Source organism: Etheostoma cragini, chromosome 14, assembly GCF_013103735.1.
Source record: "Etheostoma cragini isolate CJK2018 chromosome 14, CSU_Ecrag_1.0, whole genome shotgun sequence".
Taxonomy (NCBI): domain Eukaryota; kingdom Metazoa; phylum Chordata; class Actinopteri; order Perciformes; family Percidae; genus Etheostoma; species Etheostoma cragini.
Window position 1 is genome coordinate 3,492,451 of NC_048420.1, and position 19,191 is coordinate 3,511,641.

At 42.0% G+C, this 19,191-nt stretch overlaps 1 protein-coding gene across 2 annotated transcripts in view; it reads right to left on the reverse strand.

Annotated features, from left to right (window-relative positions):
- Positions 1–19,191, reverse strand: part of trit1 (tRNA isopentenyltransferase 1) — a 24,333-nt gene that overhangs the window by 2,526 nt on the left and 2,616 nt on the right. The window contains exons 2-6 of one of the 2 annotated variants that reach the window (XM_034891970.1): positions 7,461–7,600; positions 4,296–4,395; positions 3,405–3,559; positions 1,674–1,816; positions 1,418–1,529 (exon numbers count right to left, since the gene is read on the reverse strand). In XM_034891970.1, coding sequence (XP_034747861.1) covers positions 1,418–1,529; positions 1,674–1,816; positions 3,405–3,559; positions 4,296–4,395; positions 7,461–7,600 — 650 coding nt within the window. Of the gene's footprint in view, positions 1–1,417; positions 1,530–1,673; positions 1,817–3,404; positions 3,563–4,295; positions 4,396–7,459; positions 7,601–19,191 lie in introns of both variants that reach the window. The other variant, XM_034891969.1, reaches the window with a different exon arrangement.

The window sequence follows — 19,191 nt, forward strand, 5'->3', positions numbered from 1 at the left end:
ATGTCACATACAGAACCACATACTATTCTTATTAAAATAGGACTGGTTTAGCAAATTTGGTCCTGTGGTTGTAATTATTGCTAAGCTAACGCTAAATCCACGCACCATGGCAACCCAGAGACCCCGCCACCCACACACCACCCACACAGTACTGCAGGAAACCATACCAAGTGCATCAATGAGAAAAGTGGGACGTATGTCCAGCGTGCTACTGGTCATGACATTACTGTTAACGAAATGTCAGGGCCAATTTGGTTGAAAAATGTCAAACTGGATCATATTAACATGATCTTAAAAAAGCATATTTAACAGACTATAGAACACTGCGAGTCATTTGTTCTAGGGCCACTAGAATGTCCATTTAGTGTGAGGCCCTGAGGTAATAAGCACAGATCACCAGACTCCCCTGTTAGTGCTAATGTCCTATGAAGGGGGCTTATGTCTGCAATTATTAATAATCACTGGGCAGCCTGAAGAAATATCAGTCTCATCTGAACTTAACTTGCAACACAGTAGGCTGAATCTAAATGAGTTATTAGCAGGCCTTTAGGAAATGACAGCATACAGAACAGAGAGACCTGTCAGACTGGGACGGAGAAATAAATAAGTGGATTTCTGCTTGACCAAGTTCACCTCACTCCTTTGCCCCAGTTACATTGAAGAGAGGAGTTAAGTCTGGATCCGGCCTGAATGTCTGGAGCATTCATTTAGATATGAAGATGAGAATGGGATTTTGGACATGTTGCAGAGACACTGAATCCTCAGGCCACCTCATGATGCTCAATTGCAATGACAACAAAGTGTGAGGTACCACATTTTTTGGCCCACATAACAGATTTCAAATCCCACTCCGCATCTTTTCAGGCAGATTTTGCAATAAAAAAAGGTCAAAGATTTGCTAGATGACTTGCTAGAAACACGAGCCATATGTGGAGTTACATCAAATTATTCAGATTTTACACATCAAATTATGTTTGCAGGTTATCCTGCATGTGTAAGTGTTGTGTCCCCAGCTAAATCGCAGAGAAATAACTTCAAATGATGTCACTTGAGTCAGTGTCGGCTGGGGTTACAAGAAAACAATCACCCAAATATGAAATGTAGGCACCAGGTTTTGACCAGGAAGAAGAACGCATGGAATAAAAAGACAATATCTCTGATTGTGCTGCATCAATCCTTTTTTGAAACTGTCCATCGTGAGTCCGACAAAGTTATCATCAAATATATGTAATCCTGAGATCATATGATTTACTTGGACAAGATTCCCCTTATTACAAAAACAGAACAACTGGCAAACAATATCCTTGAATCCCAATGCCTTAAGTAAACATTTGACGGCACTATAAGATTATAATGGAGGATCATGTTGATGTTGTCCCTTAAGGAGGGTAGAGGTGCTTTGCAGCTGATTTGCTACCTGTCATCCTGGACTTTCTGCTGATTGTAGCGAACGTGGAAGTCCCTGAGCTCCTCTATGAGTCCGGCAGACAACATCTGATCTACACGAGCATCCAACCGCTTGTCTAGAGCTGGACGGGGACACAGCGAGGGAGAAATATAACAAACGTCAACATTTAGTTCAAGGTGTGCTGAAGCTCCCATAGCAACATTGCCCTTTGCTATTTTGATAAATAGCAGCTACAGTAAAAAGGAAGTCCGTCCTCCCTCCTCACCGTCCATTTCAGCGTGCAGCCAGAAGATGCAGGGGTCTGGGTATCTCAGCGGCCCCCCCAGCCCATCGCCACCCTCCTGCTCCCTTTGCTCCTCCAGCCAGCGGCTATGGCAGACGCCTGTCCCCTCGTGGATTTGAAGACTCCTGTAGATAAGACACATACAAGCAGAGATGTTGTGATTGAATAAAAACAATAAGAACTGTTCCACTGCGTAGACAACCACGCAAACTTTGTTCTTATTTTCCAATTTTGTTTGATTCAAATGTCTGTGATCTGCGGTATACTATGAGTTTCCATCCCAGGCCTCAGTGGGTAGATTAGATTTAGAGTTAACATCCACTCATCCATTAAATCCAGTTAATCCCTCTCCCTCCACAGGCCCAAACTTAGAGTCTAATTTGAGTGTGGTCCAATAATTTCCACACTATATCAATAGTAAGCAAGACAGGTAAGAAAAAGAAATTAAAAAAAAAACACGTTTTCGAGACCACCAGCACACAGTTAACATTCAGCCAAGGCTAAACTAACTTTTCAGATAAATTCAAATCCAATCCAGACCCTTTGGTCGTGCCTCTCTGCACTCGGAGGTTATGAAGAAAAGATGATTCCTGTCATCTCCTGTCATCCAGAAGAGCAGGGTAACCTAACCTGCTCACACAAAAGACCAGAGTGCGCTGACTGCTACTCATCAAGCCTAGTGTACGTGCATGTTTATGTATGTGTGTGTGTACAGACACTCATCCTGTCAGTGTGGACTGGGTGGAGGCCAGAAACTGTGAGTGTCAGCCTGGGCCCTTCAGGACCTCGCACAAAACATGAGAAAACTCAACAATATCGTGAGCCAATCACATAGACACAAGCAACTGTCCACGAGACCCACCCACAAACACTACACGTCATATTATAGATAGATAGATAGATGTTTATTGATCCCAAAAAAAATGGGAAATTCCGGTGTTTAAGCAGCAAAATCAGTCACAAAGCATAGAATATAAATATAAATGAAATACTAGGAAAAATATACATACATACATACATACATACAATGTCCCAATTATCCCAAAGATGGAAAACAATTTCCCCGATTCTACACAGTGTGATGCCAATGCAATGTAACTTGAACAACTTAAAAACAGTCTCAAATGTAACACTAGTAATAATATCAATGTTTTAATTTAGGCAATTTCATTATTTACTTTTGGGCATTTTACACTTGCGGGCAAGAATACAGTTGGTGGGGGCTCTCACTGTTACATAATATAACCTAAAGGGGAACTATGCAGTTTTGTTACCTTAACCAGACAGCTATGGAGTCATTGGAATGTTTATATGACTTGTTTTGTAGTTGGATGGAGGTCTTTTGGCAACTTTTGGCCGGCAAGCTGCCGACCTCAGTGTCAGGAAATCGCAAATCAAACATTTTGTATTTTAAAAGAAACTCAAGAACTGCAAGATTGATGTTCCAGCCCCATTTTTCACTGATGTAGCTAGTAGTCTTAAGTGCTATCTAGCTAGCTACCTAGCAAGAGCAATAAATTAGCTAGACAAAACATGGCTAACAAGTGCAGGCTTATTATTAATTTTGTATGGCTAATGATAGCTGTGTGGTTATTGTATGGATAACATTTCCTACACATGCTTGTGTTGTGCCGTTTTTATATATATATATATATATATATATATATATGTACAGTATATGCTAAGTTTTGAAGACATTACCCGCGCTATCACCTGGCTATCTTGCGTCTGTCGTTGGGGTGCAACATGGCAGCCATTTTGGGGTCCACCTCTGCCAGTCGTTTATGTAACTCCGCTCCTCCCAGTTTCTCCAGCTCCAGCTTCCTCTTTGGGGCTTCATCTCCTCCGTCCCCTGGCTCCTCGTTCTCCTGCTTGAGACACATTTCATTCAAGGATTTAGAATTGGCCCAAGCTGCCTTCAAATGCCTCGGTTAGACTTTTTTAACCATTGTGTTGTCTTTCCGAAAATCACTTTTCTTCACGCTTTATATTGATGTTTTTAACTTTTCCTTTCTTTTTTTGTTCCATTTTTAAACACTTCTGACAGGTTTTTGTTCAGGGTTTGTCACTTTTCTTTCCGTTTCCAACACTACGTAACACTAACTTATTAACTTTAGTTTTACAGTTGTTTCGGAATTTATGCTCAATAAACCTAATTTATATGAAATTATTCCTGATGTTTGAGTTAGAAAAGCAGCAATTAGGAATTATTTAGACTAAAATTAAAGGAATCAATCACAGACTGGAATATGTCAACTTTTACTCAATACTGTTTCAAAGCCACATAAAATTGAATAAGCCATCCCAAAATGAATGAAAGTAGAGATTTGTACTTGCCAAAGAGCGTTGTGTGGAATCAATCGTGTTATTTTGGGTAATAACAATTGGGTTGTTTGGGTAAAAAGAACATTGATATAGGAAAACGGGTCAATTTTACCCGAAGACAACATGAGGGTCAATGCCGCATACCCTGTAGCCTAATGCGCTGCTTGTTTTTACACATAAACAAGTAATTGAAGAGAAAGAAAAAATCCATACATCATGAGATAAACAGTGTCAAAGCGGCATACAGGATGAAAGGAGGTGTACTTAAATTGCACTCACTCCTGTGTCCAGCAGGACTCTCCACAGCAGGGACTCGATGTAATAGTTTGTTCCTCCTACGACGACTGGCAGTCTGTTTCTGCTGTGCATGTCATCTATGTTGGAGGGTGTTAAGAAAAAGAATCTGTGCACATTTTATGTTCATGAAAATCAAAATGAGAAACATTTAGATTTTTCATGATCGCACCAAAACTAAAATTTGGAAATAATCTGATTGAGCTCATTGCTTTCCCACCATAATGGCATAAAAGAGCAACTCCAGCCGGTTGTAATTCAATATCTCACTGTAAGAGGCTGTAAGTCACAATTTGGTAAATTGCATACAAGTCATTGGGCCTCAATGTCTACTGTAATTTTCAAAGGAATGTGTTAACTGGCAGATTTATATTACAGAATACAGTGAGATTACAGATTAGGCATAAAATTGAGTCCTGATTTACAGAGTGTTTAAACTTGAACCAAAGGGTTCAAATAATAGCAACACTCAAGTGTACAGACAGAAAGAACAAGAGTTAAAGTTCTGCAAACTATACTTTCAGAGAATATTAACCCTTGTGTTGTCTTCCCGTCCACCAGGAATTTGTCGTCCTTCTGCGTCAAAATTTGAATCGTTTTTGTCACTTTTCTCAACGCTTTTTTTTTTTCCTTTTCAAATTCATGGTCGATAAACCTAATTAATATGAAATACCTCACTTTTGAGTTTAGAAGAAAAAGCGCACAATATGAATTGATTTGAATAATAGTTTCGATCAAAGGATGTGGACTGGTATCTATCAAAGTTTAGTCAGGATATTTTTTGAAAGCATTTCCATTTTTTTTTTTCAATGCGATAAAACTGACAAAAAAACCCAAAATTCAATGAAAGTAATCACCAATTGTGCAAAGAATCAACCCGCGAAGAAAGTCTATGGCTTCCATACAACATGCATGCATCCATGTTATTTTGGGTAAAAGGGTTGTAAGAAACCCATATTTCTGGTATAAATTAAAAATTTACAAAAAAATTAAAAATTTGTGAAATTGGAACCAATGACAACACAAGGGTTAATGGGAACAAAAGTCTATACATGAATGTAGCATTGGGTTGGCGGTAAGCTTGTTTCAGATTATTTAACATGAAATTGTTTAAAAAGGGGAAAATGGAATTGTATATCATGACAAAAGGGCTGGAACATTAAACCAAGAACCTTAACATGCTGAAATTGCTCCTTTTCCAACATCTCTTGTATGGTGCGTTTTTATGGATTTTATTGTTATTGTTTTTATTGAGCCAGAACAGTTACGTAATGAATTTCCCTGCACATGTACTGTGTATGATTGTGTATGTGACAAGTAACATTTGAATTAAATTCTTGATAAACAAAAACAATAACCCTTAAAGTCAATAACAGACTGTAACATTATAAAGAGGACTGCAACAGCAGAATTAAGATCAATGTATTGACTCTGTGGATTTCTTTCTTCTTGTCAGCATGTGCGGTAACTGAGAGCAGGGTGGCTGATATGATGACACATCCATGTAGGAGACATTTTAATATAAGGCGAGTATGAGGTGTCATTTGGTGTTGTAAGAGTTTCAGACCTGACGAGGTTAAACTATCCTTTATTTTACAAAAAAATGTAATTTCGTTTATTCCTACCCTTCATCTCATGACCTCTCTGATATATCTATGACCCACTAGAGGGATCCTGAACCACAGGTTGGGAATCATTGTCCTATAATAGTAATATCTTTGGCTGTGTGCAACCGTCAGACAAAACGCGCAATATGAAGATGTCAACTTGGGCAACTAGGAAGACTTAGCACCAATTTTGGCAACTTTCAGAACGTTATGGACCAAATGAGGAATTGATTAATTGCTAATTAATAATGAAAATAATCATTAGCTGCGGCAAAAAGGCCAATACTCTCCTTTTATCACAAAGTCAATATGAGCCACTCAGTTCGGTTCACATTGTAAGTCAACACAAAAACATCAATACTGGATTGGATTTTTAGAAAGACCTTCCTGCTTACGCAGACAGAGCCACGCCTAATGGTCGGATCTGCTCAAATCTTGCACCATTCCTTCCTTCCTTCCTTCCTTCCTTCCTTCCTTCCTTCCTCCCTCCCTCCCTCGCCAACCTTCTCTCTCTACTCAGGGATAATCAAATAACGAGTTAAACAAGATATAGGCTCATCAGCCATCGCCCCTCCCCTCTTCTCTCCTTTGCGCACGCCAGAGTGGGCTGCATCACTGTGTTTGCAGAGGCAAGGAGCAGGAGATGGGTGGGGGTGGGAGAAAGAGAGAGAGGGGGGAGGAGAGAGAGGGGGAGAGAGAGAGAGAGAGAGAGAGAGAGAGTGTGTGATTGCAGCGGCAAGGAAATTAGAGGCCGGGAAAACAGAAGGAGGGCTGGATGATTGAGAGCAATAAGTGAGAAACAGGGGAGGGGTTGGATGGAGGGAGTTTATGTGAATGGCACGTTGAATGAAGGATTGACAGCTGATGATGCGTCATTAGATCCTATGTCTTTCAACTCCGTGCCTTTCAGCCCTATCTAACTATCACACGCCCCCCACCCCGCCCCCACTTCCTCTTTTTCCATCCATCGTCTCTCAGTTTAAAATCCTCCACGTTAGCTCTACCCCTCCTAATCTGTATTCATCTCTTTCCATCTCTCCCTCTTTCCACAAGCGGGCTCGCGCTGCACTGAGCCTATTCTTGGAGCTACCTCAGCCCCTCACCGCAATGGTGAGTGTGTGTACGAGACAGGAGTGTGTGTGTGTGTGTGTCTTACTGATCTATTAATACTGCCTCTAGTTATCGCCTCCTCTCTCCACATCTGTGTGACGGCCAGTGTCTGCAAGAGGGTGTGACTGGCCGGAGTGTGTGTGTGTGTCTCTCAGTGTACAGTATGGACTCCTCTATAAATATCGTCTCTAGCCATCTCTCTCTTCTCAATTTCAGGGCAACATCCACACACACACAAAGACACAGACACACACACACACAAAGACACACACACACACACACACACACAAATTAGATTAGATCAGAATTCTTTCCATACAGTTACCACTTCATAATCTGGGAGGGGAGACGTGACAGGGTGACGGCAGCGTGTTGAGATGTGTTACAGAAAACATTGTTCCTCTGCTTTCACACGTTTCTAGGAAAGGATATTAGAGCCAGCGCTTTGTTTCTGAAGTCCACCACCGTGTAGCTGCTCACCAACGGGTCCACAAAGCTGATCATGTGATGTCGGCACTGGGCGCGCTCCTCAGCTGTCACCTTATTGGTGATGATGTCGAGACCCCGGTAAACCTAAAGGGGATGCAAAAGAACCATAAAAAACATGATCAAGTTATTGAGAATCATCATAAAAAAATAAAAAATAAAAAGCTTTGTAGGCAGGTATAATAAAGATCATATAAGAGCGTATATGGAGGAGATACAAAGAACTGTCAATTGTAACAGCACTGAATGAATGGAAGTTAAATGTTAGCTCTTTGTCCTAGAAAGCATGAATCCTTGGACAATACTAGGATAAAAAAATATGAATAAGGAGCGCTGTATGTCGTCCATGTGAAATGGATCTTAACATTCGCGCAAATCATGATCCACACCTCCTCTGTCCAGCTTTATCATCTACGTGAAATTTGACAGCTGGGTGTCATATACAGTAGACAGTCATGATTTTCACAGTCAATAGTGGAGAGTTTTAAAAAGATGTCTCGTGTGGAAGAGAGCTTTCTAATTTGTGTTAATAGAAGCCTTTTTTTTTCATTTAAACTTGAAAGTCTTGTTTTTCTTTTTTCCTTGTCCTTGATCATTCTGAAAATTCAACCCTGATAAGAGAGTTTGAGCACTTCCTGATTAATATCCGTTTCAGCATTTGTTACATGTACTGGGAAAAACTGAAAGACTGACCACTGCCAGACAAGCTGCTGACCCTATACAATAAAAACTGGTGTATGTATGTAAAATGTTGCAAAAGAAGAAAGGGGGAAAAAAAGAGAATGCAGCTATGGTATATAACTGCATTATTGGGTCATGGTGAGTTCAAAGCTCAACAGTAAAAGAGCAGTTCAGAAACATGGCATTGGCACATTTACTGTGTCGCTTCATCCGTCAAATGAAATGGTTCAAACCACTTTGATGCAAATGGGGAGTGCAGATGGTAAAACATGACCGATAATCAAGTTGTAGATGGCAACATATCAACATCTTCCCACATTTGTCATGTAAATACACCTCCGCGGCCCTGTCCTTGGCACTACATCCGTGTGTAGTCTAGCATGAACGATACAATACGTGTGTGTGGTGTGTGTGGGGCTCAGAAATTGGTGAGCAACCAGCCTTGTTGATTTCCGGGAAAACTTTATAAATCCCCTTCACAAACTATTTTAGTAGGCTGAAACCTGTGGTTGGATTTGTCCTTGAATTGAAAAATAAGGAGCTGGTGAAGCGCTTTCTTGTTGAATAATTCAAGGATGGAAAATCCAGAATTTAGTCAGCCGGCAATTGGCTACTGAAGCACAGTCCCAAATGAAGACACACGTATTATTCTTACAGCCTGAAAGAATGGATTAATGACGTCACTCATGAGCTTCTTTTTCCCTCTGTGAAAATGACAAGTATTTCATGATTACCATGCATTGTGGTTATTTTGAGCTTTTCAGACTCTCTTTGAAATCTGTGTGAAGTTAGATCAGCTGGGATGTGTGGTAGTAGAAATATTAGAGAGGCCAGTAACACACAAAAAAGTATTTTTCTTTTTAGAGTTGTCAATATTAGAGGCTTACGATACCAGTGAAATCTCACCATTCTCGATAACCAAAAACAACATTACAAATCCCATGTACATTTTTATAACCGTATTTCAAGATAAGTATAACATGGATAAAAAGGGCCTTCCACAACAAGAACTATAACAATAACTATAAATATATAGTTTTAAATGTGTTATGACTCAAGTGGATGTACTGCAATGACGACGGTGGCGAATGACATCTTTGTGATCACTGATAGAAACACTGACAGCCAATCAAAATCCATCGGAAATTCCGAGGTGGCACGGCGGATGACACTGCGGAGAGATGGCATTTATAGAAGGAGTGGCTTTTCTTTCTTTCTTTTGTAAAACAGAATTCAAATTGAACTGATGTATGAACCATAGCACACAGTATTTGTCTCACACAGGTGGGTCATGGCGTGGCATGGCCTTTAACTCGGTGGGGCTATGATCCTTTAGCTCTGTGTATTTTTGTATTTTTTATGTCTCCTAAACCACTGATCTTGTGTTTTGGATGTTTTTATCATACTGTGAGGGATGTCAGTGTCAGTGCTTTTGTTCTGGTGCTCGGCGTAAATCTGACACCCGCCCACCTGCTCTTATCCGGTGTTCTCTGGAGCTCTTTTTGCCACTGTTGCCTGGCAAAGGCAGTGGCGTTGGCAGCACGTCCTTAGGGCCCGAAGTAGACAATAACCTTTGATTTTTGGTTTGCAAAATGCACACAATTTCCTGCATATTACTACAGACATTCCTGTAATTTAACGTTGCAACGTCTGCTCTATTAGTGTAACATATATTATCATCTGGGGGCTATCGCACAAATGTAGTAGGAAGACCACCAGGATCACTGAAAAGGCGCAGCTTGACTTAGTGTGATCCGCTCATCGCGGCTTAATCGGTTGCACGTTTGCCGAGCCAGGATGAACAGGTGGGGCTATGTCAAGCCGGGTGTAGATAGCTGGGATAAGTGCACGTTCACGCCTTTCTTAATAGACCACGGTGTCGCTCACAGATTTACTGATGCAGAAATGGAGACGTCGCGTGCGGCATATGTTTCACCCAATGAGCAGCAGCTTCTAATGGAAAGCTGAAGCAAGGTGAAGCATATGAGATACAGAAAGGGGAAAACGGCTGTTATTAAACTGTTTGGCAGACAAAAGCGGACTGACTTAAAAAATTAAATCAAAGTAATCATTAATTTTACCTGAAAAATGTATGGAATCATCCAAGTTGTTTTTGGGCGATTTGGTTGAAAGAAATCCATATTTCGGATATAAAACACTTTGAAACGGGTCATTTTGGGTTAAAAAAGGGTTAAAAGTGAGCAGAGGGAATTAATGTTTCTCGGAATATTTACTCTACAGACTATATGCCTAATTTCAAGGCCTTGTTCACAAAGCGAGAATATGATTGGCAACCATTTGCACAAATATCTATAAGCTGGGCCAAAAATATTTCTACAATTCATGTTCATACAAAACAAACACCACTAGACGAAAAACCAACCTGGCAACAAGATAAAATATAAAAACCTTTTATGGGCTGGTAGGAGCCTTCATTCTTAATGTTTTAATGGCATGTCAAAATTATTTAGAATTAGTCACTCTTCTGCCAGCAGACGATGATACAGGGAGTATTATTTATTAAAAGCATATGTCTATGCACATCCTGTCAATACAAATAGTATTCAATACAGCAGGGGAAGGGGCTTCTGCAGCTGATGATGAACAGACTCCGGGACTCCAGAAGGCCTGAGGTAATATAACAATCTTATGGAAATGCATATTTAGCCCATAATGGATGAGAAGTCAGTGATATCACACTCATAGAAAATGTATTTGTAACAGGATACAGACGCAATACAGCCTGACAGCCAGCCTGGCAACATTGTGAGTAGGCCTATTGGCTAGAGGAAATCTAAATTATGCATAATTCCTGCTGTGCTAATCAATGGGAACCATACAGAATTCCCAAACTGTCAGATATCTGTACACACACACAACATCTGAAGAAACAAACCGAGCTGGCAGATGTACAAACTGGCAAAAAGTCTCCGGGATCTGGACCTTGGTATGGAAATTAAGAAAAGAAAACACTGAGGGAACAGGAGATACAGAAACTAGAAAAAGAAGCAGGTGACTTCAAAACACATTAAGTTTATCTGTAAAACAATGTATAATCATGTTTTTCTCTCTATCGAGCTCCAAGCTGACAAGTCACCAAAATAATAAGATTAAGAAGCATTGTGGAGTTCCCCTTATGATGAATGTACACTACACTACATAGGCAAAGTTAATGGTTGGTTAATGTGAGACTAAAATTGAGAAGGTAATGAAACCAGAGTGAGCTCCTAATACCTAATAAACAACATCAGGCCTACATATTAAAGAGTAACACAAATTATCCTTTATTAGAGAAGGACAAGCAATGGGAAAATGAAATCAGTCATCTGAAATAATTAATATAGTGGCCACTAATAGCTTCTCAGATGCCAATGCAACCATTTCTAACCATCCAAACAACTGCAATAGTAGGATTTAAATCAAACCTGTGACAGCAATACTGCAACTTGAATATCCCGTCTTAATCCCTTATCCTGGTTTTGTGAAACAGCCTCCTGGAGCATGCAGTTGGTGCTTGACGCCACTGTTCACAGCTGGTTTTCGTTCAGCGGTGTGGACGATCACACTGTATAGTTCTGGTTCTGGTTCTGGTTCTTGGAGTGGACGGCTCCTAACACTCGGGAGGGTTAGAAAATGACCCTGAAGAAAGAGTGGCATGACATTGGTTTGCCGCGACATCCCTGCGTCAGCTGGAGACGGTGGTTTGGTTATGTAACCGAAAAATTTACGCTTAGCTTATGGGGCTAACGTTGCCTAATGGCGCGAACATTAGCTAGCTAAAGCTGATGTAACGGTCGCAGCAAGAAATGAGAAACCTGCTTTTGTCTTGCTGTGTCTAAAGACATAGAGCCATTGTTGCGCGGGTTACTAAGAATAGAAGTACGCATACTTGCTGTACGAAAACAAAAAGCCAAAAGTAATTTAGGGGGTCAGGGCTCGAAGAATAACCAAATGTATTACTCCAAAGTCATCATAGTTTCCCTAGTTTCAGTTGCATTTTCAATACGTTTGTGTTTTTTTTTAAATTCTATTTTTTATAAAACAGTTCTTTATTTAGGCCAACTGTCCTGTTAGAGTAACGCATAACACGCATCAATATAATTTAGTTTTGTCTTTGTTTTTCAGCTTAGGATGTGTTTTGGGCTGCGAGGCGTGCCCACATCCTCCTTAATACCTCCAAACGTCTTCCACAAGTCTAAATCTTAGGTTTCAAGTCAACAACATCACAGATTTACCCAACATACATGCCTAGGGGGATCAATACATCTCTGCGGGTTAACGATATCTCACCCTTGGTGGAAGCGTGTGTGTGTGTAAGTTGCGTGGACTTCAACAAACGTTACACGGCACCACGGCAAGCCCAAAGTGGAGAGCAGGGCAGGGCAGAAAAACCCGGCCGGATAAATTATTCACAGTTTCTCTGCACGACACCACAGTCAGCCAAGGGATGGATGGATGGATGCGTGGCTGGATGGACAGATGAAGGAGATGGAGAGCAAATGATCATTTTTTTGGGGTAAGAAAAGGAGGGGGAAAAAAGAAAAGGAACAGACAGAAGAGTGCTGTGTGCTTCAGGATGCTTCGTGATAAATTTGCACACAACCACCTCAACCCATTCTCTCTCTCTCTCTTAAAGTTTAGATTTCATGACCACTGGAAGAGGGGGATGTAATATGACTGACAGCTACGGAGCAGCTACTAAATTGACCTTTTTCACTCTCCTTTTTGTCTCCATGCTTTTTTTTACCCAACACTTTGGCTAACAGCCCCTGGCCTTCCTTTCTCTCCAGCAGAAGTTACGTTTTCTCTCTTCCATCAGTCCTCGCCCTCATCCCTTCTTACCTGCCACAGAGCGAACCACAGCTAACCGTTACGTAATCACCACTCAATGCACATCTATGTTCTTGCGATTTTAGTTTTGCCTTAATGAGGACAAAGAGGACAAAGAGACCAAAGCAGGTAAGAACTGGAGTGTAAATCTGTAAAAATGAAAAAGAGACACTTGAGTAGATTTGTGAAGAAGCAACACTTGAGCTGCAAAAGAGAAGGAAAAGGAGGTAGAAAACAAAGTATTCCAGCCAAGGCGAAGGAAATGAGCTACAAATTGCGGCAATGACGGAGCTCAGAGTCAGAAAGAAATCAACGATTTAGAAAAAAATAACGATTATGTTTACGCGTCCTTTGGAAGATATTGAAAGCAAATGTCCAATAACATGCATGTATGTAACCTTTATGGATTTGCTAGCGTGAACAACGTTTCTAGGAGGTGGGCAGATATTTTATCTGTAAAGAGATGAAAAAATTCTGATAAAGTGTGTTTTTTCTCTCCATACATGTTCCTGTCTCAATGTGCGGTTTCATTTCCTTATCAATGGAAAAAAAAACTAATAACATTCACATTTTCTGATTCTAATTCACGCTGATGTAGTTCAATGGAAACCCAGCTATTGTGGGTTCAGCTGCCTACTCCTTCCTGTCTTGCTTTTAAATGGATGTGAATGGATTTGACCGTGTGGCCTGTGTGCGAGTAAGGGAGGAATGTATGTGTGTGTGTGTGTGTGTGTGTGTGTGTGTGTGTGTGTGTGTGTGTGTGTGTGAGACAATGAGCTCAGTGTTCGAGCTCCGCAGAGCCTGCCGCCGGCCTGCCTGGCCAACCATACGCCCTGCACGAGACAGCTGTTCCTCTGCCACATAAATAAGGGGGGAGCCTGGCCAAATGAAAGGAAGAGGGCAAAAAAAGACAGAGAAGGGTGAGGGAAAAAGAAAGAGATGGAGAGAACAAACACTCATTGAGACATGAAATCGGATTCAGAGAAAGCCAAAAGCAGATAAAAGGGGATAAGGCAGACCTTTCATAGTGTTAGACCAATGTATGGGGTTGGCCAGTTTTAGTATTTTATGTAGTGAAATGAACACAGTGAACACTAAAGTGACCGTAAACCGAACTTAAGGTACTGACCAAATTAACCCAACATCGTGTCATTCAATAAAGAATTAGCGACTTCAGCTCAATCGCTGGTCTCAACATTTCACTTCCGGGATTTCTCTGGTAACGCCGGAAATTCCGCCGGATGTCCCTGGACGGATCTGAGTTTTCTGACGACTAAAACAACCATTTCAACATCCGCGTTCCACCAAAACAAGTTTCTTCTTAAGGCTATTTTGCAGAAGCGCTGTTGTTCCGTCCGGCGCTTAGCCCCGCCCAGGACGAATGGGATTGGTTTAACAAAATGCCGATAAACCAGAGCATGTTTTTCTCCCGTCTCGGAATGCTGTCACTCGGTTTAATGGAACGACTTAGTTGTACCATTGACTGATGGTTTGCAAACCATTCCTCTTTTGTACAGCAGTTCATACTCTGAGGGTGATATCGAAGGGAATGGCTAAGCGTAGCCATTAAGCTAAGATGGCTACCTCCAAAAAAAGGTCAGCACCGCTTGCTATTGGTCAACTGTGCAAATTTTAACGGTCAAAGTTCACCAAGTTGAACACAGCACAAAGAGAGGTTTGCACATTTTGAATTTTTGGATAACAAGAAAAAAAACTGGTAGGGCGCCCGGAAAGCCCATTTGGTAGAGCGGGTGCCCGAGGTTTACTCCTTCATGCAGCGGGCTCTGGTTCGACCCCCTCTCTCTTCCCTTTCATCTCCCGTCAAAATAAAAGGCCAAGAACGCCCCAAAAGTACTAAGTATTGATAAACTGAATTTAAGTATGGGAATACATTTTTGGGGAGAAATAATATCTAATAGTTTGGGTTTCAGTGATTTCACGATGATAAACTTACATTTCGGTTTTCTCCCCAAAAAATATAAAAAATAAAATGTTGAAAGCTTTGATATAAGACAATAGAGAAAGACGGTACAATTCCAATTATCCTGACCCCTGGACTCTGCCCTTTACACACTCACCAGCCAAACTGTTAGCTGCACTGCTTTAATTTCCTCTTTTCCTCCATTACACCTCACCACAAAACACCTATCTGCCCATTTTTTTGTTTCACCCCTTCTCTCCTTCTCCCTCAAGGCACCATCCTTCAACAATGTATCCCTCCATCTTCCTGTGCTCTCTGTGGGGAACGGCCTAGTAATGCCAGACAAATAAATCATTCATGGCGTTGTTCCCCCTCTCCCCCTCCTCCGCTACCTCCATCCTGCCATCCTCCTTTCCCTTGCTGCTTTACTGTAGCAGTGACCACATGACCACACCCACAGACTGCATGTATTTACACAAACACACACACACACCAAAATAATAGTTAATAATCCTTCTATTTGGGCTTGCTCCTACATAGGCTTATATTACTTAAAAAGATGCATCATAAATTAGATGTGGGAGGCAGCACGGCCTGAGTTACCATACTAACAGATACGTCAAAGCCCAGACAGGTCATAGCCACACCAGACAGATAGAGAACCAGTGGGAGGGGAGGGGGGGGGGGGAGAGGAGAAGGGATGACTGAGCGAATTAGAGGGATAACACATAGCTGCACAGTATTTGAGTGTAGGATGTGTTTCATACGTAGATAAGCAGTTGGTGGTGGTGTGTTTGTATGTGTGTATCAACCTCTTGCCAATTATAAGCATAACCTTTAAAAGAATAAGCCCCCCCCCCCCCCCATCACAGCGGTCAAATCAGTTGGCTACAAGACCATCGCATTTTCAAATTTACGACTAAAAAGGCAAATCAGTGTTGGTGTTTTCACAAAGAAGCCTTCATTCCACTCCGACGGGACTACAAGGGTCAAGATGACACATGACAGCTTTCCTGCCGTCCAGGCCAGATTCCCACATTCAACACACAACGACAAGCCTCACAAATTGCCTTTCCATTGTCGCAATGTGTGAACATTTGAGAGAACGCGGCGGCTCCTTCATTCATAAATGCAAAAAGCTAAAAAGGGTCACCGGCCAGCAATACACAGTCCCACAAGCAATGGTGCATACATGTGCATGACCTGTGAAATTGCCCTTTAAGACCTCTGACGGCCCTTCAGTATAGACCCGCACAGCCCTGCCCCACACCCCACAAACAACTCAAACAGACCCCTTTTTTTTTTTTTTTTTTTTACACCCTGCACTGAAACAATTTATTTTGTGGCAACAATGTGCTGTTAGTTAATGCATTGAACACTCGACAGCGAGTCAGCATGAGAAATCTGCTCATGCACGAAAAACAGGGCGTGCACAAACTTTGTTTGGAGGGTGGAAAACTGTTGAATAATTAAAATCTTTCATGAAGTATTATTAGCAGGATCAAGCTGGTGGTTTTGTGCGATTTAGCCAATTTACTTCTAATCCGACTAGACTATGCGCTACTAATGATCAATATACATTCATTTCCTACTTTCAACTGTTATCCATTGATCTCACTAAGAAATGTTAAATGGAGCGCAATCATACAAAATCCTGTTACATATTTAATTTTTCAGACCCTGTGGAGGCCGTGTCTGTCGCTTCTTGCAATTTGTGAAAATAAAAAAATAGATATAAGTTTACTAACAAGACAGACACCACACCCATAGCCCAGTAACTAATATCTGTAAAATGAAGAGTGAGACGGGAACTCCACAGTATATTTCACTGCTGTAGTGTGCAGCCGAACATCAACGGTGCAGGGTTTTTGAACGATGATCACGGCTCTGAGAAAACCCGGTCTAATGTTTCATTCCAGCGCTCTTCACATGAGTCACCTCTTAACGTGCACTCACTCTATCCCCCTTACTGTCACTGCCCATTCCAATAATACTTTGCAAAGTGGAAGTGCCCAGATGGATCGTCCTCTCCCCAGAGCTGACACTTGATTAACACATGGCAGTCCATTACAGCTTCTCGAAGGCCTGATTAAATCCTGCAACTTGTGGATATCAAACAATCAGTGCAACAATAGCCCAAGACCCTGATATGAGGTAGTATTATTATACATACACCTACATCCATTTCTCAAGTAAAAGTTTGATCTCTTCCAACTTTAAAGTTGCGTCCCTATTAATCCACCAACGCAAAGTCCAAACCTCTGCACACACCACTCTACAGTACTCTACTGTACCCGTGTTTCACAGGTTTTGCATGCATCGTCCAACCGTTCTCAAACATTTTTGGAAGCCAGAGACACAAGCAAGCCCCATTATCCACCATAGGCATCCATTAAAAAAACATAAAAAATAATATTTAAAAAAAAAAAAACAAGAAAAGAACCTCAGGGAAAGAGTCCACATGTGTTGTACTTCTAACAGTGGGTACAGTGGGTATGGCAAGTATCCAGACCCCTTTACATTTTTCCCTCTTTGTTCAATTGCAGCCATTTTCCAAAAATCTAAAAAGTTCATTTTATTTCTCATTAATGTACACTCAGCACCCCATCTTGACAGAAAAAAAACCTGAAAGTTTTGCAAATGTATTAAAAAAGAAACACTGAAATATCACGTGATCATAAGTATTGAGACCCTTTGCTGTGACACTCGTATTTAACTCACATGGTGTACATTCCTTATGATCCTCCTTGAGATGGTTCTACTCCGTCACTGCAGTCCAACTGTGTGTAATTAAACTGATTGGCCTTGATTAGGAAAGGTACACACCTGTCTATATAAGACCTTATAGCTCACAGTGCACGGCAGAGCAAATTTGAATCATGAAGTCTAAGAAGCTGCCCAAGGAGCTTAGAGACAGAATTGCGGCAAGGCACAGATCTGGCCAAGGTTACAAAACTATTTCTGGAGCACTCAAGGTTCCTAAGAGCACTGTGGCCTACATAATCCTTAAATGGAAGAAATTTGGGAGGACCAGAACTCTTCCTAGACCTGGTTGTCCAGCCAAACTGAGCAATCGTGGGAGAAGAGCCTTAGTGAGAGAGGTAAAGAAGAACCGAGTGTAGCTGAGATCCAGAGATGCAGTAGGGAGATGAGAGAAAGTTCCAGAAAGTCAACCATCACCGCGGCCCTCCACCAGTCGGGGCTTTATGGGAAAGTGGCCCGACGGAAGCCTCTCCTCAGTGCAAGCCCGCACAGAGTATGCCAAAAGACGCATGAAGGACTCCCTGACTAAGAGAAATTAGATTCTCTGGTCTGATGATACCAAGATTGAACTTTTTGGCGATAATTCTAAGCGGTGTGTGTGGAGAAAACCAGGCACTGCTCATCAAAAGGGAATGTGGCCAAGTACAGAGATATCCCGGAAGAAAACCTCATCCAGAGTGCTCAGCACCTCAGACTGTGACACCTAAAATGCATACATTTTCCCAGAATTCCAACTTCTAGGGGGTGAGAGAACAGTGACGCTTTTGCCGGAAGCCTCTGAAGGGACCCCCCGCTGCTCTCTGGACCCCCACTTTGGGAACCACGGGTGTACACTATTTGGCAGTGCCTCATTCACTGACAGTACAGCCGAGCGCTTATGTGTGTATGTGTGCCATGGATAGCGTGTTCATTTAATGAGTGAATAATATCCCCCTGCATGTCCAATGAACTGTGGGTTGAGGGCATGGGCCAGGGGCAGGGGGCAGGAGGGGCTGATGATAACACAATAGGAGTGTTAGGGAGTGTGGGAACCAATTCTCCCCGGGACAATAGACATTTCCCAGTGGCCACAGCGTGCCCATTCACTATCAGCTGCTGGGCCGGCGTAGCATGGCGCTGAATATGCACCAGCTCAGCACAATGCTGCTTTCTCCCAAACAAGCCCAGACTGTTTCCTATCCCAAAGACAACACAGGCCAGCTCTAGCCTACACACAGCCTCATTCTCACATAAGCAGTCTCTTTCTCACTCGGTCTGTGTCCGCATGTCTCTCTCGCTGTCACACACACCAACGGGAGGGTAGCAACAAGGCCGGGGATTGTGGAGATAGGCTGGGGCTGCCGTGCCGTAACTAGGCCACTGTTTCTCCCCACCAGGGCTGCTGGTCGTTGAGATATACTGGGCTGAAATGTTATTAGCGTAACCCAGTTTACCGAGTACCAGTTGATTGCTGGAAAAGGCGCTTCCCCCCCCCCCCCCCCCC